Source organism: Somniosus microcephalus, chromosome 14, assembly GCF_052327205.1.
Source record: "Somniosus microcephalus isolate GS21.2 chromosome 14, FLI_Smic_1.0, whole genome shotgun sequence".
In the NCBI taxonomy this organism is placed as follows: Eukaryota; Metazoa; Chordata; class Chondrichthyes; order Squaliformes; family Somniosidae; genus Somniosus; species Somniosus microcephalus.
The window spans coordinates 79,050,474-79,067,495 of record NC_141000.1 but is presented as its reverse complement, the minus strand read 5'-3'; the positions used below and the strand labels follow the sequence as shown (position 1 = coordinate 79,067,495).

Here is a 17,022-nt window from a genome sequence, read left to right as displayed (position 1 = left end):
TCTGTGCTGTGCAAGGGTGTGGCTGCAGCTGTTGCTAAGCTACAGAGACGCTTGAAACTTGTGTTCATTGTTCTACAGTTGTTGCTAAGCAACAGGGTTTGTTGCTTTATACAGAGCTGTCAGCTCTCCGTATCTTTTACTACAGCGTTCGGTTATCTGGAATTTTTGATGAACCGGCACCACGTCGGTCCCGTCCGTGCCGGATAAAAGAAAGTTTCCTGTAGATGTACTGCAACAACAGGAATTTTATCACAGTGCAAGTTCATTTTTTTTATATTAGCGTGACTGGCCATTTTAAATGAGTCACTATAGGTGTAGAAGCTATAAAAAAAAATGCAATCCTGCTCTGCCACTAATAGCAGAGTGGAAAATCTTCCGTGCCACAGTTACTTGGTTCACCCTGTGGGAATTCCCAGACTCGGGCAGTTTACATATAGTGGAGAGTGCCCGAGCCAATATCGTCAGATCTCTGCTGCCTGACCTGCTGAGTGTTTCCAGCATTTTGTTTTTATTTCAGACAGTATTTTGCTTTGTTTGACAGTAACAAGACTTACATTGCCAGATATTGCATAACATCAGATCACAATCCAGTTTGTCAGGAACAAGGGCTCACTTTGGCGCCGAGCTGAAATATCTTAGCAACACCTAAAAACATAATGACATCCTGCAGTAAATAGGCCTTTATTGGTGCACTTTTTTTTTGTTGCAGTGTTTAAAGATTGTTAAGTCAGAGGGACCGGATGTATTATACAGGCACGTGCTATAAAAAGATACACCCCACTTTGCACAAGCTCATTTGAGCTCCAATTCATCACGTTTACAATTTTTCTGATTAGTGCTTAGCAGCAATCCAACCAGCATGCAATCCAAGATGGGAATTTTTTTTTTTTTTTTTTTTTACTGCCATTTTGACCCACAGCCTGGCTCTCCACACCCAGATTCATCTACCCAAGACCCAGCATCCAAAGCTCCCAGGTCTGCCTAATCCACCTCCAACTCCAGGCACCATTCTGAGCTTCTTGCTTGTGACTCAAATCTCTGTGCATATAGCAGCAGGTTGATGAAAGACATTTGCTTTTTAAAACTACTTAACACTGCAAACATCCTTGGAGCAATACATCTTTGGAATTCTCTATCTCAGAGGGCTGTGAAGGCTCAGTCATTGAGTATAATGCAAGACCAAGATCGATAGATTTTTGGACACCAAAGGATATGGGGATAGTGCGGGAAGGTGGAGTCGAGGTAGAAGATCAGCCATGATCTTATTGAATGGCGGAGCAGGCTCGAGGTGCCGAATGGCCTACTCCTGCTCCAATTCTTATGTACCAGATCTGCCCAGCTTCTTCCAAATACCAATTCTGCAAAAAAAGCCAGGTGATATTGGAGTTTGGGTGGTGATGGGAGACATTGCCAGCTCTATAATTTGATCAAGTGTTTCTATAGTGGTTGGACATTTCCAAAAGGGAGATTCAGAATTACCATGGAGACTTGAAAGGAGAGCTGCGGCTTTATACCCATGGAAACAGTTATAGGTGGGCTTAGTAGAGCTAGAGTCGCAAGTCTACTACCAGGTCTTCACAGGAGATAAGAGGAAAAGGGGAGAGAGAAACAAATGAGAAAAAAGAGAAGAAAATACACAAGATTGAAATAGTAAGGTAACAGAATGGAGAATGTAAAATAATAAAAGGGAGAAAAATACAAGAGGAAGTAGAAAGAGATGAAGGAAGGTGAGAGAGCACGCGCACGCACATACTTTCCGAGGCATATAGAGTGGGAGACATAGGCCCAAGGCAACACGCTCAGAGTGCATGCCAGAACCCCAAAGCTCATCGAAAAGTGGGCCTCAGAATATTTCTGGCGAGCTGCAGGTACCGGTTGGGTCTCCAGAGCTGAAATTTGGGTCGTCTGCCATGCCAGCTGCGGCCCTCAGGTAGATCCTGGAGGAGCAGATCAAGAGACGGGCAAGCATGCAAACTGCTTTGGAACCAAGGGGGCATTCTTGCTTCTCCTGGCTCCACGTCCTTGTGTATTTCGTGGTGGCCTCCAGCAGTCTCTTTAAGCACCACTGGCTGGGCTGCTGAAGGAACCAAAGAAAGTGGAGCAGGCCCAGTGTCAATATGGTGTCGGACGTATCTCAGGCAGCCTTGGGGAGCAGGAGATAGCCGTGCCAAATTGAACCTTTTCGCCCCCATTTTGCACATGAGAAACAATGAGAAAGAGAGAATAGAAATAATGAGAGAGAATGGAAGACAGAGAGCCAGTTACTGGAAGATAGGCACATTTGTCTCAAAGCAATGCCACAGAGATGAACTAATAAGGAATGAAAACTTTCTAGAAACATTCAGCAATCATATGAATACAAACCATGAGCAAACTTTAATTAACAAAATACTTAACACAAAGCTTGCGTTGTATACATACATTTGGGAAAAAAATGCAACTTACAGTTAAGAAACACTTAAGTAACTTTATACAGAAGAAGGGAATTTAAACATATTAAAAAAAAACTTGAACTGTTCTTAAGAGTTTGCATGTTTTATGCATTTTAGTTTAACAATTTGTCTTTTTGATTTTACACTCAGTGACATGTCTCGGTTAATCCAAATGTGCAAAGCAATAGGCAGAAGAATATACATCTCTCACTTCGAGATTTCCTAAACATATTCAAAGTCCAAAATAACACTCAGCAAATCAGTAGCCTGAAGGGAATATGTTACACCCTTTTAAGAGCAGAAATAGTATTTCAAGAATTGATACAGGTACAGGAAAATGAGTGGTTTTTGAAATCGAACACCAGTATGTGGTATCAGTGGGTTTCCTACCCACGATCCAAGCTGTGTACCCAGACAGGAAATTACACAGCAAAGCATAGGGATATGAGAGAGAGAGAGAGAGATAAGAGAGAGAGAGAGAGAGAGAGAGAGAGAGAGAGATTTTAAAATTAAAAATTTAGCAATTGTGAAGTAAAAAGCTTAATCCCCCCACCCCCCTCAGAAATGTGTGCACTAGTGGGCATGGCACAGGATCTTTTCTAACACTACTACCTACCACAACTAGTGTGAAATCTAAACCACCACAGGGTAAACTTCTGTAAGTGGCATCCGAAATAAGGAGCGTAGCGATGGTTCAAGCTGGATGAACACGTTCCACTCCACTCACTGTGCACCAATCACCATCCATTCATCATACACACTAAGATGCAATCACAGTTCTCCTGGGTCTTTCCTAAGCAGGTTGTGTTTCATGGATTGGTCATCTTGAAGGATTTAAAATGCTGCCTCCTCATTAAAGACAGAAAGCATCATATTTGTGTCACATTCGAGTGTCAGCAGCAAAGCCACTGCAAAATGGCTCATGTTCCAGACAAAAGAAATTTGGGGAAGCACATCTGAATGTCTCATCAAACACCTGCCTTGGAATTCAGTTCCGGTACATACAATATTCCAGGACCAGCAACATCCCTCACAGGGCTAATTCCAACAGTGGTGTATTCAAGATGGCTGGCTGGTGCATTCCATCACCTAAATAATTGATTATTTGACACAAAATATTTAAAAAAAAAACTGCACAATTTGGCAATCTGAAATAACAATGGGAAATGCTTGAATACACAGGTCAGTCAACAACTGTATTGCCAGTGCAAGTCTGGTACACACTTCCAAGGGCCTGTAGGAAGAGAGTTACAATTCCCTTGGTGAAAAAAAATATTTAAAAAGAGAAATTGACTGAGTGAACAACTGGAACCCAGTCAGTGGTTGTGATTTGAGTTATTCAATGTATACATTTAAGTGCCATCATATAAAAGCCACTACTTTAAAACAAAATTCTAAGCAAAATCAATTTAAAAATCCTAATTTTTAGTAAAGTGTATTTCAGTCATTCAGATTAAAAACTTGAAAAAACTTTTAGTAGTACTATGGTAATAAGTCCCACTAAGCGATGTTGGCACTTGGCTCGTTCACTAATCTGTACGGAACAAAAAATAGCATACACACCCCGATCAGAAAGAAATGCTCTGCTCCTTAGCATGTGCTGGAGATAAATAGAAGACAGGAGTTGTACTAGATTGTTTGTTTTAGCCTTTCTCCCATCGAGGTTTTTAGCCATCATGCATCACTTCTCCTGCAAGTGAGAGATCAGCAGTGTGTGGTCATTGTACTGTTCCACAAACCAAACATTCAGGCCTGGATTTTCCTCCAGGGTGGGTTAACTGCCTGAGGCTGGACTTCCATTTTAACGGGATGGAGCTGTTTACCGATGCAGGGGAGGGATTCCTGCCAGCAAAAGGGAGCCTGCCACTGCTGGAGGACAATGATGATGCAGCAGCGCTGCAGTCGGCAACATTACGGGGCCCAAAGAGGAGGAGAGGTTTTCACTACTGGGGCCACTCCCTCCAAAAAGCAGCTGCAACAGGCCTTACACTGCTGCCCCAGAATCCATCAGTCACCCCTCTCCTGGCAGTCCCTAGGATTAGCGTCTGTAGCGATAGAAGGCAGCGAAATTGAGTGGGTTTCCTGGACTTCACCTCTCCATCATCATTAATGTGACGAGGTGGTGAAGGGGCAGCCAGTTGCCTTCCCAGTTAGGGTGGGAGGAAAATCCATGGTGGTGCTCCTCACCCAATTTCATTTCTTCACCGCAGTGTCGCCTAATTCAGGCCAGTTAGAGGAGGGAAAGAGCACCATGGTCCTCTCCAATCGCCCTTTCGGTGTGCAAAATGGGAGGAAGAGGTAGTCAATCAGATTCCTCATTCGGTTCCTCTCTCCAGTAGGAGTATTAACGCACAAGCCCAGGACTGGCAGATACACCACCTTCACAGCAAATTATTCCGAATTGCTCAGAAACCAGCCTTTCCACTGCCTCTGGACTTTTAAAAGGGAAAAAAATTTAATACTTCAAAGAACAAATTGTGCCGCGTGCAAGAAGCATAGAAAATCATGTGATTTGTCACGTGATGCCACACCACACTAAATTACTTGCCCCAATGTATCTGCTGCTGGCCTGGCATCTGTGCAATCAGCCACCAATTTCGACTGCATTTTGTTTAGAACTGCATCTAATTGCAATCAGCTTAATTTACACAGCGAGCTGTATTGACGTAAAACCAGGTGCTGCATACCAAGATCGGCTTGAAACGCACTGTACCGGAGAGGGCTATGTCAGGAGCGATATTCTCTAGTGTAGATTTCAATCCGTGCATGCTCAAAGGCAGCAATAAAAAGTTGCACAATTTATTATTCTCTCTCATTAGTGTCCTGGGAATTCAACATTTATAATGGAACCTCTGCCCCTCCCTGCAAACACCCAAAAAAGATATCTCTTCCGTTACAGCCCCTTTTAATCCATGGCAGTGAAAGCGCTCGTCTCCTTTCGTCCAAATGAAAATCTATTCCAGAACAGTGTTAAACATTCTGTTCATTCTATTGGCTTCAGCCTTTTGAAAGCAAGCTGGTGGAACTTGGCACTCTGCCCGAACTAATTTTATAATATTTCACTATAATTTTGAACTCGCATTCGCAGAACAAACCCCCATCCACATTACCATCCAGGAGAATGGTGACAGTTTATACCCCCCACCCCACCACCAATAATTGGAAACCACAATAATGGTGACTGACCAGCAGAGACCAAGGAAATGTGGCTGGAGCCAGGTCTACTCTACAAACAGAAATGGGCAGATGTTGAGAAACACTGGCAGTATCGCCACAGTATCACTTACTGAACTTAAAAAATAATTCACAAAATTAGTCATTCCCAAAGAGATTTTACCCCGCTCAAAAATCTGAACATTGTAATTTTTAAAAAAAGTCATCATTGCACATGGTAAAATTCTAAAGATATCAGACACCTCCTCAACATCTGCTTCTTTCCTCTCCAAATTGCAGAGTGTAGGTAGTTTCTGTAGTTCATCCAATGGCCACTCCTGCAACACCGCAAGAGGAGATCATCTTAGTCCGTGCTCATCGGGATTAACCTATGTTGCTCATATCTTGTTGCAGGTTTCTCCCCAGAACAGTATCGAGAAGCACAGTATCCGATTGCACAGGCGAGAATTCCAATTAATAAGGCACTGCCAATCCCGTATAACAAAGGCATCTTAAAGGAATCTAGCACTAGAGGGGAGGAAAGAAAGAGGAAGGCAGAGAAAAAAAAACAAGCTCAGTTAGTATATATTCTTCTGGTCTTGTATTCCTTACTGCATTACGCAAATACTCATTTTCTATTCTAGCACCTGATTTGTCCTGATTTTCTGAATTGTATTTTTTGAGCCGCCCTTTAATTCACTCCTCTCAGCTGCCTGATTAACTCACATTCCCTTGTTCTTTAATACAAAATCACTGAGAAACTTTGTTGGTTATATGCTATAAATGTGAGGATAATGTGATAATGTCCCCTTATCTTCTGTTTCTCAGCTCAGTATCAGTGTTGTGTCACAGCGGTGAGAATCTAAGCCACGTATCAAACCAGCTTTTATTACACATTTACTTTTACGAGATATGAGCAATTACTGTGTTGTCATAGAAACCATCTCCTGACAACACTGCTCAACAGCCTTCAGGCTGTTACCATCGCAATAGACTGAATCCACCTGATGCACTGGATTGCCTGGGCACAATGATTTCCAGAACATTGGGTGGGTTGGAAGTTGGAAGTTGGAACACATTCCTGTAAAAGAACCACTCAATTTTCCAAAATTTAAATTAGAGGAAAATTTTGCAGTTTCCTTTATAAGCATGCATTCCTGATTTTCTAGCATGGTCTGGTCCTCCCTAGATTGTTCCTTGCTCCTCTCCATTGCTAATCTAAATCTTATGATACGATGATCACTCGTACCCAAGTGTTCTCCCACAGACACTTGGTCGACCTGGCCCACCTCATTCCCCAGCACCAGCAGTGCCGCCTTCCTAGTTGGGCCAAGAACATACTGGTCAAGGAAATTCTCCTGAACACATTTCAGAAATTCCTCCCCCTCCTTTCCCCTAGCATTATCGCAATCGATATTTGGGTAATTAAAGTCCCCCAACATCACCACTCTGTAGCTCTTGCATATCCCTGCAAATTTGCTCCTCCACCTCCCTCTCACTATTTGGAGGCTTATAGTATACCCCCAATAGTGTGATCATACCCTTTTTGCTCCTCAACTCTAACCAAATGGATTCTGTCCTTGTCCCCTCAAGAACATCCTCCCTTTCCAACACTACAATGTCTTCCTTAATCAGCACTGCCACCCCACTTCCCTTTTTTCCTTCCCTATCTTTTCTGAACACCTTGTACCCTTAAATATTAAGTGCCCAGTCCTCACCGTTTTTAAGCTACATTTCTGTTACTGCCACAACATCATATTGCCACACGGCTAATTGTGCTTGTAGCTCACCAATCTTATTCACCAAACTTTGTGCGTTTACGTACATGCATTCTAAACCCATTTTTGAATTTTTTGTAGTCTTCTCCTATCTAATATGGTACTACTACCACCTCTAGTACTATCTTTTCTAGTACTATCCAACACACTCACTTTTATTCACCTTATTCCTCTTTTCTACTCTTATGTGCTGGTGCCCATCCCCCTGCCAAGCTAGTTTAAACCCTCCCCAACAGCACTAACAAACCTCTCCGCGGGAATATTGGTCCCGGCTCTGTTGAGGTGTAATTTGTCCGGCTTGTACAGGTCCCACCTTCCCCAGAAACGGTCCCAATGCCTCAGGAATCTAAAGCCCTCCCTCCTGCACCATCTCTCCAGCCATGCATTCATCTGTCCTATCTTCCTATTCCTGTACTCACTAGCACGTGGCACCGGGAGTAATCCAGAGATTACTACCTTTGAGGTCCTGCTTTTTAATCTCTCTCCTAGCTCCCTAAAAAACTGCCTGCAGGATCTCATCCCTCTTTCTGCCTATGTCGTTGGTACCGATATGGACAACGACCTCTGGCTGTTCACCCTCTAAAATCAATTTTCTGACATTCACAACTGCAATGCATTTTTCGACTTGCCAGTTTGACTTCCCCAATTGAGAATCTCACTTTGTTGCTGTGCACCTTGGTCAGTGTGAACATGGACATATAATCTTATATAGAATGGGATCTCTCATTTCCAGTACCCAAATGAAAGTCAGAAAAAAAATTGTTTAATTTGCTTCAAATAATATTGCATAACTTTCTAACAAATCAACATAACCAGCAAAATAAATGTTTTAACTTGGATTTCATTTAAAAAATAAATGAAAAATTCCCAGGAAAACTGGAAAGAAGCCCTAACCATATCCAAGAACAATGCACTTGTTTTGTTCAATGGAATCTCCTTTATGAGCAAATCAAAACTAACCTGAAATATCAACGAATATAGAAAGTAAATCGGATTGCTGGGGCGCCATTTTCTGCCACATTCCAGTCTCGGATTTTATCCACGGTGTTACTTTGCAGAAATAATTCCCGGCAACATCCTTCTCAGAACAGTGTGCTCGTAGACGGAATTCGTGCATGCTGACTCGTTCAACGCTGATGCTGCTGGTGCTAACGTTTTTCTGATGTGTCACCACTGACCTCTGATCTACCGACACGAGAGGACTTTGGGTTGGGTTAATGGCGAACGGTTGGATCAAGAACCATTCTACCTCATACAAGACATCTAGACAGATCAGCAAGTCAAATTTGGATTAATGAATAATCCATTACAATCATGCATGTATTTAAATTCAATTCAACTCTGTCAAGAGCCGCAGTACCTTCCCTGCACCAAAATGTAAACCTTGCCCCTCATCTGTCATAAAAGCACCAGGATTTGGAGAAATATTGTACAGCTTATTTCATGTTAGAAAACTAATTTTTTAGGTTGTATCAAATAAGTTTTGGGTATATTTTGAAAGATAAAAAGGCTGTCAGTACCCAAAGGATTAGAGTAATCCTTAATGATTAAACCAACCCATTTGATTTACAATCAGTGCAGGAGTTCAGGGAATTAGGGAGTAGCGGAGGATAGATCTATGCCCACACTGGGGTGGGGGAGGGGGGGGAGGAAGATAGAGGGAGATAGAGATTAGTCTGTTATGCTGGCAGACAGGTCAAGAAGAGGTGGTACTTCCCTACAAGGAGGAGGAGGCCAAGAAAACTAAGTCATGCGCATAAAATGCTTTTCACCAACACTTCATGATAAAATGCACTGGCTTCAAGGGACACTAGGTTAAGGGTGGGTGTAGTTTCATATTTTAATACTAGAACAGCACCAATGCATAAGGAGTCACAGTAATAGAACTTTCTGGTGAAAGGTGGGTCTTGCACTGCAATGTATTGGGCCACAATTTGCAGTAGGTCCGAATCGAACGGCGTCTGCCATTAGCGAGACTCCAACTCCGTTTAATCTTGGCAATATTTTGCGTTGCAAGTTGCTGAAAGCGTGAGCTGATAATGTCGCAGTGAGGGAAACTGGGCATCTGGGACCTGAGTGAACAGGGAAAGCAACGGGATATCTCCTTAACCAATCAGACTGAAAGATTGAGAAATAAACAGGAGGCAGGATGAAGAAGTGTAAATTAGAGTGGGTGAACTCAATGTCAATCAGGTACAGAAAGAGAAATAAAGAGAGGGAAAAAAAGAGGTAGAAAGAGACATGCAGGCAAAGGAAAAGTAAAAATGTGTTTTGTTATTTTAAATTTCACATTTTCAAAATATCCAACAATGAAAACCTGAAAGTACCTCCACAATTGTAATAGTTAATTTTCAGTGCCAGAGTGATGCATTGGCAGTAATTAATAATTAGCACGTTATAAAGAATCTCTGATAGCTAATCCAGGTTTAAATAAATGAGTGGACCTTAAATGGCTCCAAAACAGACTCCTTGGCCGGAATTTTGCCTACCTGGGTGGGTCTGGTGCGGGCGGTGTCGGTGGTGGGTCACGACCCTGCTGCTGGCTCCATCTCGCTGTTGAAAGTGAACTTACCTTAATGGGGCCTATTAAGTGCACCCAGCGTGTTGCCCAGCCCAATTAGATGGTGATGTCACTCATGATGAGTTTTCAGCCGGGACCATGGCCACATTACATTTGAAGTTTAATCTAACAGTGCGGCCAGTGCACGGCAGCATTGGAGAGCTACAAACACTGAATGACTGCACAGAGGCAGAGGGTTGCACCCAGGTTCTCTGATGACTCCCTCGATATGCTTATGGAGGGTGTCACAGCACGCAGGGAGGTCCTCTTCCCTTCCAATGGGTGGAAGAGACCTCCCCAGGACACCAAGACAGCCTGGCTGCAGATTGCAGAGGTGGTCACAAGCAGGGTTGTCGTCAGGAAGACCAGGGTGCAATGCCACAAACGTGTCAATGATCTCATTAGACACACTCAAATGTATCCTGCTGTGCCTCTCATCACTCTACCTTCCCTACCCTACTCCTGCACATCCTTACTCGCACCAACTTACCTTGCATCTCCACCCATCCCTCTCTATCTACATTATCACTTCCCCATCTCACTAGCCAGCCCTCACACTCACCCTCATCCTAGTGCAATCATACCAACTAACAATACACAAGGGTAGCCACTTGGGTGTTTTATCCAATGTTTATGTAAAGTTTCTGTTAATGTGGCGTCAAACATAAAAATCTTTATTTTTCTACACTTTCCGGTCTTGGACAGATTTGTGTGCACCTTTGGAAGTGGCTTACAGAATTGCAGTGAATGGTGAGACATAACGGTACCTCCCACAATGGTGATGTGTGAAAGGAATGGCTTGGTCATTGCAGGGATCCTTTATGGTGCTGGTGTGGGGTGGTGCCAATCTGGCACATCATTATGGCAGCCATATGGGTGTACAGCGCAAAGTTTACTAAATCTGGCCATGATGAGGCCATCACTGGCCTCCCAGCAGCAATGTGGTCGGGTGCTAATGCCCTGTGTCCTGTGCAGCATCAGGTGATTGCGGAGAAGGTTGGTGTTGTTGGTGTGGCTGATCGTGGTCCGATTCTGAGGACCAAGGCGAGACAGTATAAAACGGTACCCATGTTAATGGAATAGATGGCAGGTGACGTACAGACGACAGAAGCATTATGTCAATGATGAGAGTTTTCTTTCAATGAGGTGACACTGGATGGAGACTTTGCTAGAAACACTTGCAGCCTGCAGAATCTGTGCTGGAAATGGACTGAGCAACAGCTTCTGCCTGAGGAAAGTGATCATCTGTCAGGTTGGAGCTTTTACTGTATATCTGATGCGGTCAAGTAATCAACTGAAGCAATGGCCACAGAATTCCCGCCTCACATCAACAGACGTGGTTCCCGAGCTGTGCGAGTCCTGTGGCCATGCAGGGAAGTTTAAAAAGTAAGTGTAAAAAGGCTCTTAAGTGCCTGTAAACTACCTGATAATTATGTCAATTGGGTCGCCCGCTGCGGTCGATCGGGTTGGCACTGCAATGACAGACGCACCTAGGGGAAAGGTGCGAGGGCAGGATGACAGTTTGAAGCCAAGAGCCCTGTAGAAGAACCCATTTTTGAGAAAATAGTATGCACCCATGATAGACCTGCGACAACTTTTCTAAATTACCTGAGTTGTTAGGTATCTCAGACAGGTCAACAATGCAGCTCATCTCCACAGTCTCGCCTTGGTATACTTGAGGCTTCTCAGACTGCAAAGTCACATTAAACCGGGGAGCTGCAGAGCAAGAGGAGACAAGTTAATAGACAAGCAATGGCTTATTTTATTGTACTCCGTATTAAACTTAATGCAGTTTTAAACTTTGGAACTGCACTTATTAAAAGGCGGATAGAAAATGCTTTACATATATAACTTATGAGCTTAACAGCCAGAAAATAAGAGGGAACATTCACTCCCTGTGGCTGGGCAGCATTGAACCCAGGTCACAGAAGTGAAATGCTAATTTTTTATTTTTAAAAATAAAATATTTTTTCTCCCATCTTGCCCTGAAGGCACGGACTTTTGCTGGCATACAGTTCTGTTGGCACTGGCTGGCCTCCAACACTTCATTAAAGTGTCTTTTCTTCATTGATAATTTTGGATGGGGCTGGTCAGAAAGCTACTCAACTATGGAGGGCCTTGCAGCTAAGCCCAATCCAGTGGCTAACTCAGAACAGACTGGAAATTGAACCTGGAACCGATCTGTATAACTTGGTGTCACAGGTGGTGCCATAGCAGTATTCTGACACACAAATCTATCTAGTCCTGTATCAGAAGATTTTTATTTCCTCCATCTGGGCTAAATTAAAAGCTCCCAGAGGTGGTGAAGTGAAAGCAACCTCATTTGAATCAGTGACAAATTGAACTTGATAGCACCATGGTAAACCACACATATACAGCCCTAATGCAGCTCTAGAAAAAAGCACAACTTGTGCCCTTTCAGGTGTAGTGGCTGCAGCCTGATTAAAACAGCATATCCATTAAGTCTCTGTATTAAATGACATGCTAACAAGAATTTCACTGGGCAGAATATTCACCTATTAAAAAGTTAGTTGGACTGCCAAAACTGAAACTATGTGCATTGATGAGCAGAGAACCTAAAAATAGTAATGTAGAGCTGAAATGTCAGAATAGAGCATGGTCACATGAACCAAAACTCAGGTGGCTTTGGAACCTGAAGCACACCGAATAGGACAAGCACCAGTAATTATAGTCTTTCCATTAATTATTGCAGGAACAGTTAGTTTCAAAATCAAATCCCAATTTATAGATTATATTATAGGTTTCATCACCGCACACTGAAAATCCTGGTAAAGTGGAACTAGATTAATCATTTACAGGTTATTAGTTATCTTTTGACTGTTTATTTTAGGGCACTCTTAAATGCAAGTAAAATTTGTGTACAAGCAGGTTAAAGGTCAACTGCACTGCGTTTAACACTTGACATGCCAATCATTCTCAACTGAACCACCTCACCCATCTCATTATTATTATTTCATTAAAATACTACGGTTTGTTTCACAAGTTTTATTCACACAGAAGCCCCATTAGGACTTTCGATTATACGCAAGAGTTCCACATTTTTGTTTTTGAAAATGTTTTCTGGGAATTAATTTTAAAGTTTTTTTTTTAAATTCAAATTTTTAATCAGGAAAGAGTCAAGTTTGATGCATATCAAAGAAACATGGTTATTTTACACAGCTGAATGTAGGGGAAGAGATTGCATGGGTTTCTGAAAATACAAATGGAACATTTGCATTTCAAATCCAGGCAAAATAAAAGGGCGGGGGGGGGGGGGGGGGGGCGTGGAATGAGAAGAATGAAAAAAAAAGTGTGGGGGAGTGGGCAGAAAAATGCTTCTTTTTAAAAAAAAAAAAGAAGAATGGGGGAAAAAACCATAAAAACCAATAACAGCCATAATTAGGCTCCAGAATTGAGCAATACATTCTGGTAATGCCAAAAGTTTAGATGAAAATTACTTGTAAAGTTGCAACAAAAGTAAACTAGTATCTGTGCAAGATGGCGGCCGAGACGGTCCGGTGCTGAGCGCGCTCTCCCTGCTTCGGGCGGTCAGCTCTCGCCGCTCGCTCCCGCAACCGGAGCGAAGTGTTCGGCGAGTCGGGCAGAGGCAGCGCGGCAAGCAGCAGCCACAACGACCCGCTGGAGCACGTCGGCCAGCAGCTCCTCGGCGGGAAGGCATTCCGGCTGGGAGGAGGGGAGCAGAGCATGGCGGCCAGAGGCCGAACCGTGAGAGGGAGAAGCAGGCCCCGGGCCGTCGGACCGTGGAGCCGGCGATGGTGAGGAGGAGGCCGCGGCGACCGGAGCATTCACATCCAGACGATGTGTTCGGCGAGTCTGGCGGAGGCAGCGCAGCGAGCAGCAGCAGCAATGACTTCCCGCTGCAGCACGTCGGCCGGCAGCTCGCAGTCCGACTGGGAGGGGGGGGAGCCGGGCATGGTGGCCAGAGGTCGGATCATGAGTGGGAAAGCAGGCCACCACTTGGAGCCGGCAACAGTTAGGAGGAGGCCGCGGTGACTAGGAGGACAGAGCGGCTGAGGGACATCGTGCTCCCACTGCCACTGGAAGCCATTGTACTGACTTTCTGAACGCAGCGCTGTATGAATAGCCGACGCGTCCCTACGGGGAGTAAGCATTCCATTGTAATTGTACTTGTGCTGGTTACATATGGCAAATAAAATTGAATTGAATCTGCACATTAGGGTTGAAGACCCATAGCAAGCCACTTCAGATCAAATCTCTACTGTGCATCATTACTATCTTTCTCAACCCACCAAAGAAAGGTCAACACTACACCCCCAAAGCCACACGGAGCTCCTTAAAGGGGCCAATGGATAATCAACAATAGGATGTTTTCCATAACATATGGAATTCTCCAACTCCTCAAAAAGGACTAAACATGGGAGGTAAAGATTTTCCAAGTGGCAATACTGGGACCCCTGGTGGAATTTGGATAAATGGGGGCCGCAATTAGCCAATCTACGCTACAATTTCCATATAACTCAAATAAAAATCCAGATTCTATATATGCACACACTATAAAAGACTGATGTCTTTATAGTCCATGGGCCATATGCAGCATGGCCCTGGCAACTCCGTTCTATTTGAGTTTATTTTTCAATTTTGTCGGTTGAATTTTTGAGGCAGGGAAGAAGAAACTTTAATTTATATCCTGTCTTCGGGACTTGCACCTCAAAAGTACGTCATAGGCTGAAGTCACAGTTGTAATGTAGGGAAACACAGCAAGCAATTTGTCCACAAGCTCCCACAACAGCAATGAGATAAATAACCAAATAATCAGTTTTAGTGGTGTTGGTGGAGGGATATATATTAGCCGGGACACTGGCCGAAATCCCATGCTCTTGTTTGAAGAAAGCTATGGAATCTTTTACACCCAAGAGGCACAAGTCTGAAATTGGAACATCGATGTTGGTTATTGCAGTAACTTGAAATGTATGCAAATTAATTGGAACGAGTTTAAACTTTACTTGGCCCCGTAGGGTGCCATGATATGCACAAAGTTAAATAGCTGGGACACTACTGCAAAAAGATTAAGCAGCTAATGAGTTATGGAAAAATGTTCCCTTAGTTACTATATACACACACACACTTAATTGCTTCATATTTGCAAAATCTCATTCCTTTTAAATTAAGATCCATTCAGTATGATGAGTTTTGATTAAAAAACAAAACTATTTTCATATTATCACTCCCTGTGTAGGTCTTCCATATTACATTGCCCATGATTTCCTCATCAAAAGAAGACCAGGTAAGCTGCTCCTAAGCCACTGCCAGTTTACCAATTGAGCCCGCTATGTGGAGATGCAAAGTGCCCAGGTCAATCTTCATTATTTTCCTCCCTCCTTTTATAATCTACCCATACTACTGTACCCGAGTTTACAAGACTTCCAGATTCTAAACTACAATCAAACCATCCACTCATTAACAAATTAAATTTTATTACAAGGTTAGCAGTCTTCTGTAGAATCACATCTGAATGATTAAGATGTGCGCACCACCATTTCATCTGTTAATGGCTGTCAATTGGTTAATTAAATTCAGGACCCACCTGCTGTTTTAAAGGCGACAGCTACAGAGTTGGACGAGTTTGCAATGGCTTCAGACCAGCCCCCATTTGTATCTGGAACCCATGCCTGGACAATACAGTAATACGATCCTTCATCGGAAAATTGGGTCCTGTACATCCGGAAACGGAATTCCTCATCACCGACTTTCTCTAGAACAACATCCTCTGATCGGTCCTTGATGTCCCACCGCTCCAATTTGACCACGGAGTCTCGAGTCAATGAAATAAGCTTTTTGCTGTCTTTTGCATCAGTAAAGGCTGGCTCATTCATTGCTATAACCACAGAGTAATGAGGAACTTCAATATGCTCTGCAGAAACACTACAGGTCATCTCAAAAGTGTTGCCTCTTGTAGATACTGGTTTCTCCTCTGTCGCTGTAATACTTAGGCTTGGGTCTAAGAAATGAAGGAAACACCATTAAATGCAATGAAAGACAGGTTCATCGCAATCCTAAACCAGCAGCTGCTATGATCTAAAGGCATCATACATGTTGCATATTACACACTAACCTTAGTCATAAATTATTGAGAGAGAGAGAGAGAGAGAGAGAGAGAAGGGCATAGTGTACACTGAAAAGGTAGGATGTGAATTAGTGCCAACAGTAACCCACACCTTGTTCTCCCAATCTAAGCCACGAGATCATGGAGAATGAGTAGAGGCCAGGCACCTCCCTAGGAATTGGTGGCATGGAAAAGGAGGGGGGGAAAAAAAAAATCTGGCCCATGTTAACCCATTTCAACAAATCATGAAAATAATTTTCACACCAAGAAAAGCTCCTCAAACAGTACCACCTTGTCTGCAACAGCATTTACAAGTGTTGACCAAGAATTTCAATTTTGTTCTCCGTTTTTAAAGAAAAAACAGCAAAACACTGGATTTTAAAAAAAAAGAGACCTTGCAGAAACTGTAGGAACATTTTACCTTCCGTTTTCCAGAATACATCAATGGCCAGTGAAGAGATTTCTTGTTTTTTCAACCATGCATCACCTCGTTGTTTAATCCAGGCAGAAACATTGCAAAAATATTCTCCTCTGTCAGAGACAAGAGCATGCTGCATCTGAAACTTGAAAGCATGTAGCTCAGGCTTCAGAAAAATAATCTCTCCCTTTTCTGCTCGCCCATTATACTTATCGTCCAATTTTAGTGTCCAATCCTGATCCATTGTTGCTATAGGGACATTCACTTTGGCAACTCCATCCTGCCCTTTTGGGTTGAAATACCAGGTCACAGCCAGCTTCACATCATCTGCATTTTGTAAATCCAACACACGGCACTCGAGCTCTGCCGACTCCCCCGAGGAACTAGGTACCTTCATGGAGTTTAGCTGAACAGCGTATGTAGGATCTGTAGATTTGATTAGAACAAAGATTATCTCAAACACTGACCTCAAAATGAACACTAACTGATATAGTTCAATTTACTTGCAAGTGATCGTATAGGTAACTATTTAAAAAAAATTAAAAAGTTTGTGGATTTTCATAAACAGGTTAAGCACACAAAGATCCTGTCACAAG

General features: G+C 43.1%; 1 protein-coding gene across 1 annotated transcript in view; it reads right to left on the bottom strand.

Annotated features, from left to right (window-relative positions):
* Nucleotides 1–2,353: 2,353 nt before the first annotated feature.
* The window catches only part of LOC147107599 (prostaglandin F2 receptor negative regulator-like), a 66,471-nt gene continuing 51,802 nt past the window's right edge, over nucleotides 2,354–17,022 (bottom strand). The window contains exons 5-9 of the mRNA XM_086006759.1: nucleotides 16,430–16,852; nucleotides 15,490–15,903; nucleotides 11,532–11,639; nucleotides 8,324–8,626; nucleotides 2,354–6,113 (exon numbers count right to left, since the gene is read on the bottom strand). Of these exons, the coding sequence (XP_085862885.1) occupies nucleotides 5,950–6,113; nucleotides 8,324–8,626; nucleotides 11,532–11,639; nucleotides 15,490–15,903; nucleotides 16,430–16,852 (1,412 nt within the window). The 3' untranslated portion in view covers nucleotides 2,354–5,949. The remainder of the gene's footprint in view (nucleotides 6,114–8,323; nucleotides 8,627–11,531; nucleotides 11,640–15,489; nucleotides 15,904–16,429; nucleotides 16,853–17,022) is intronic.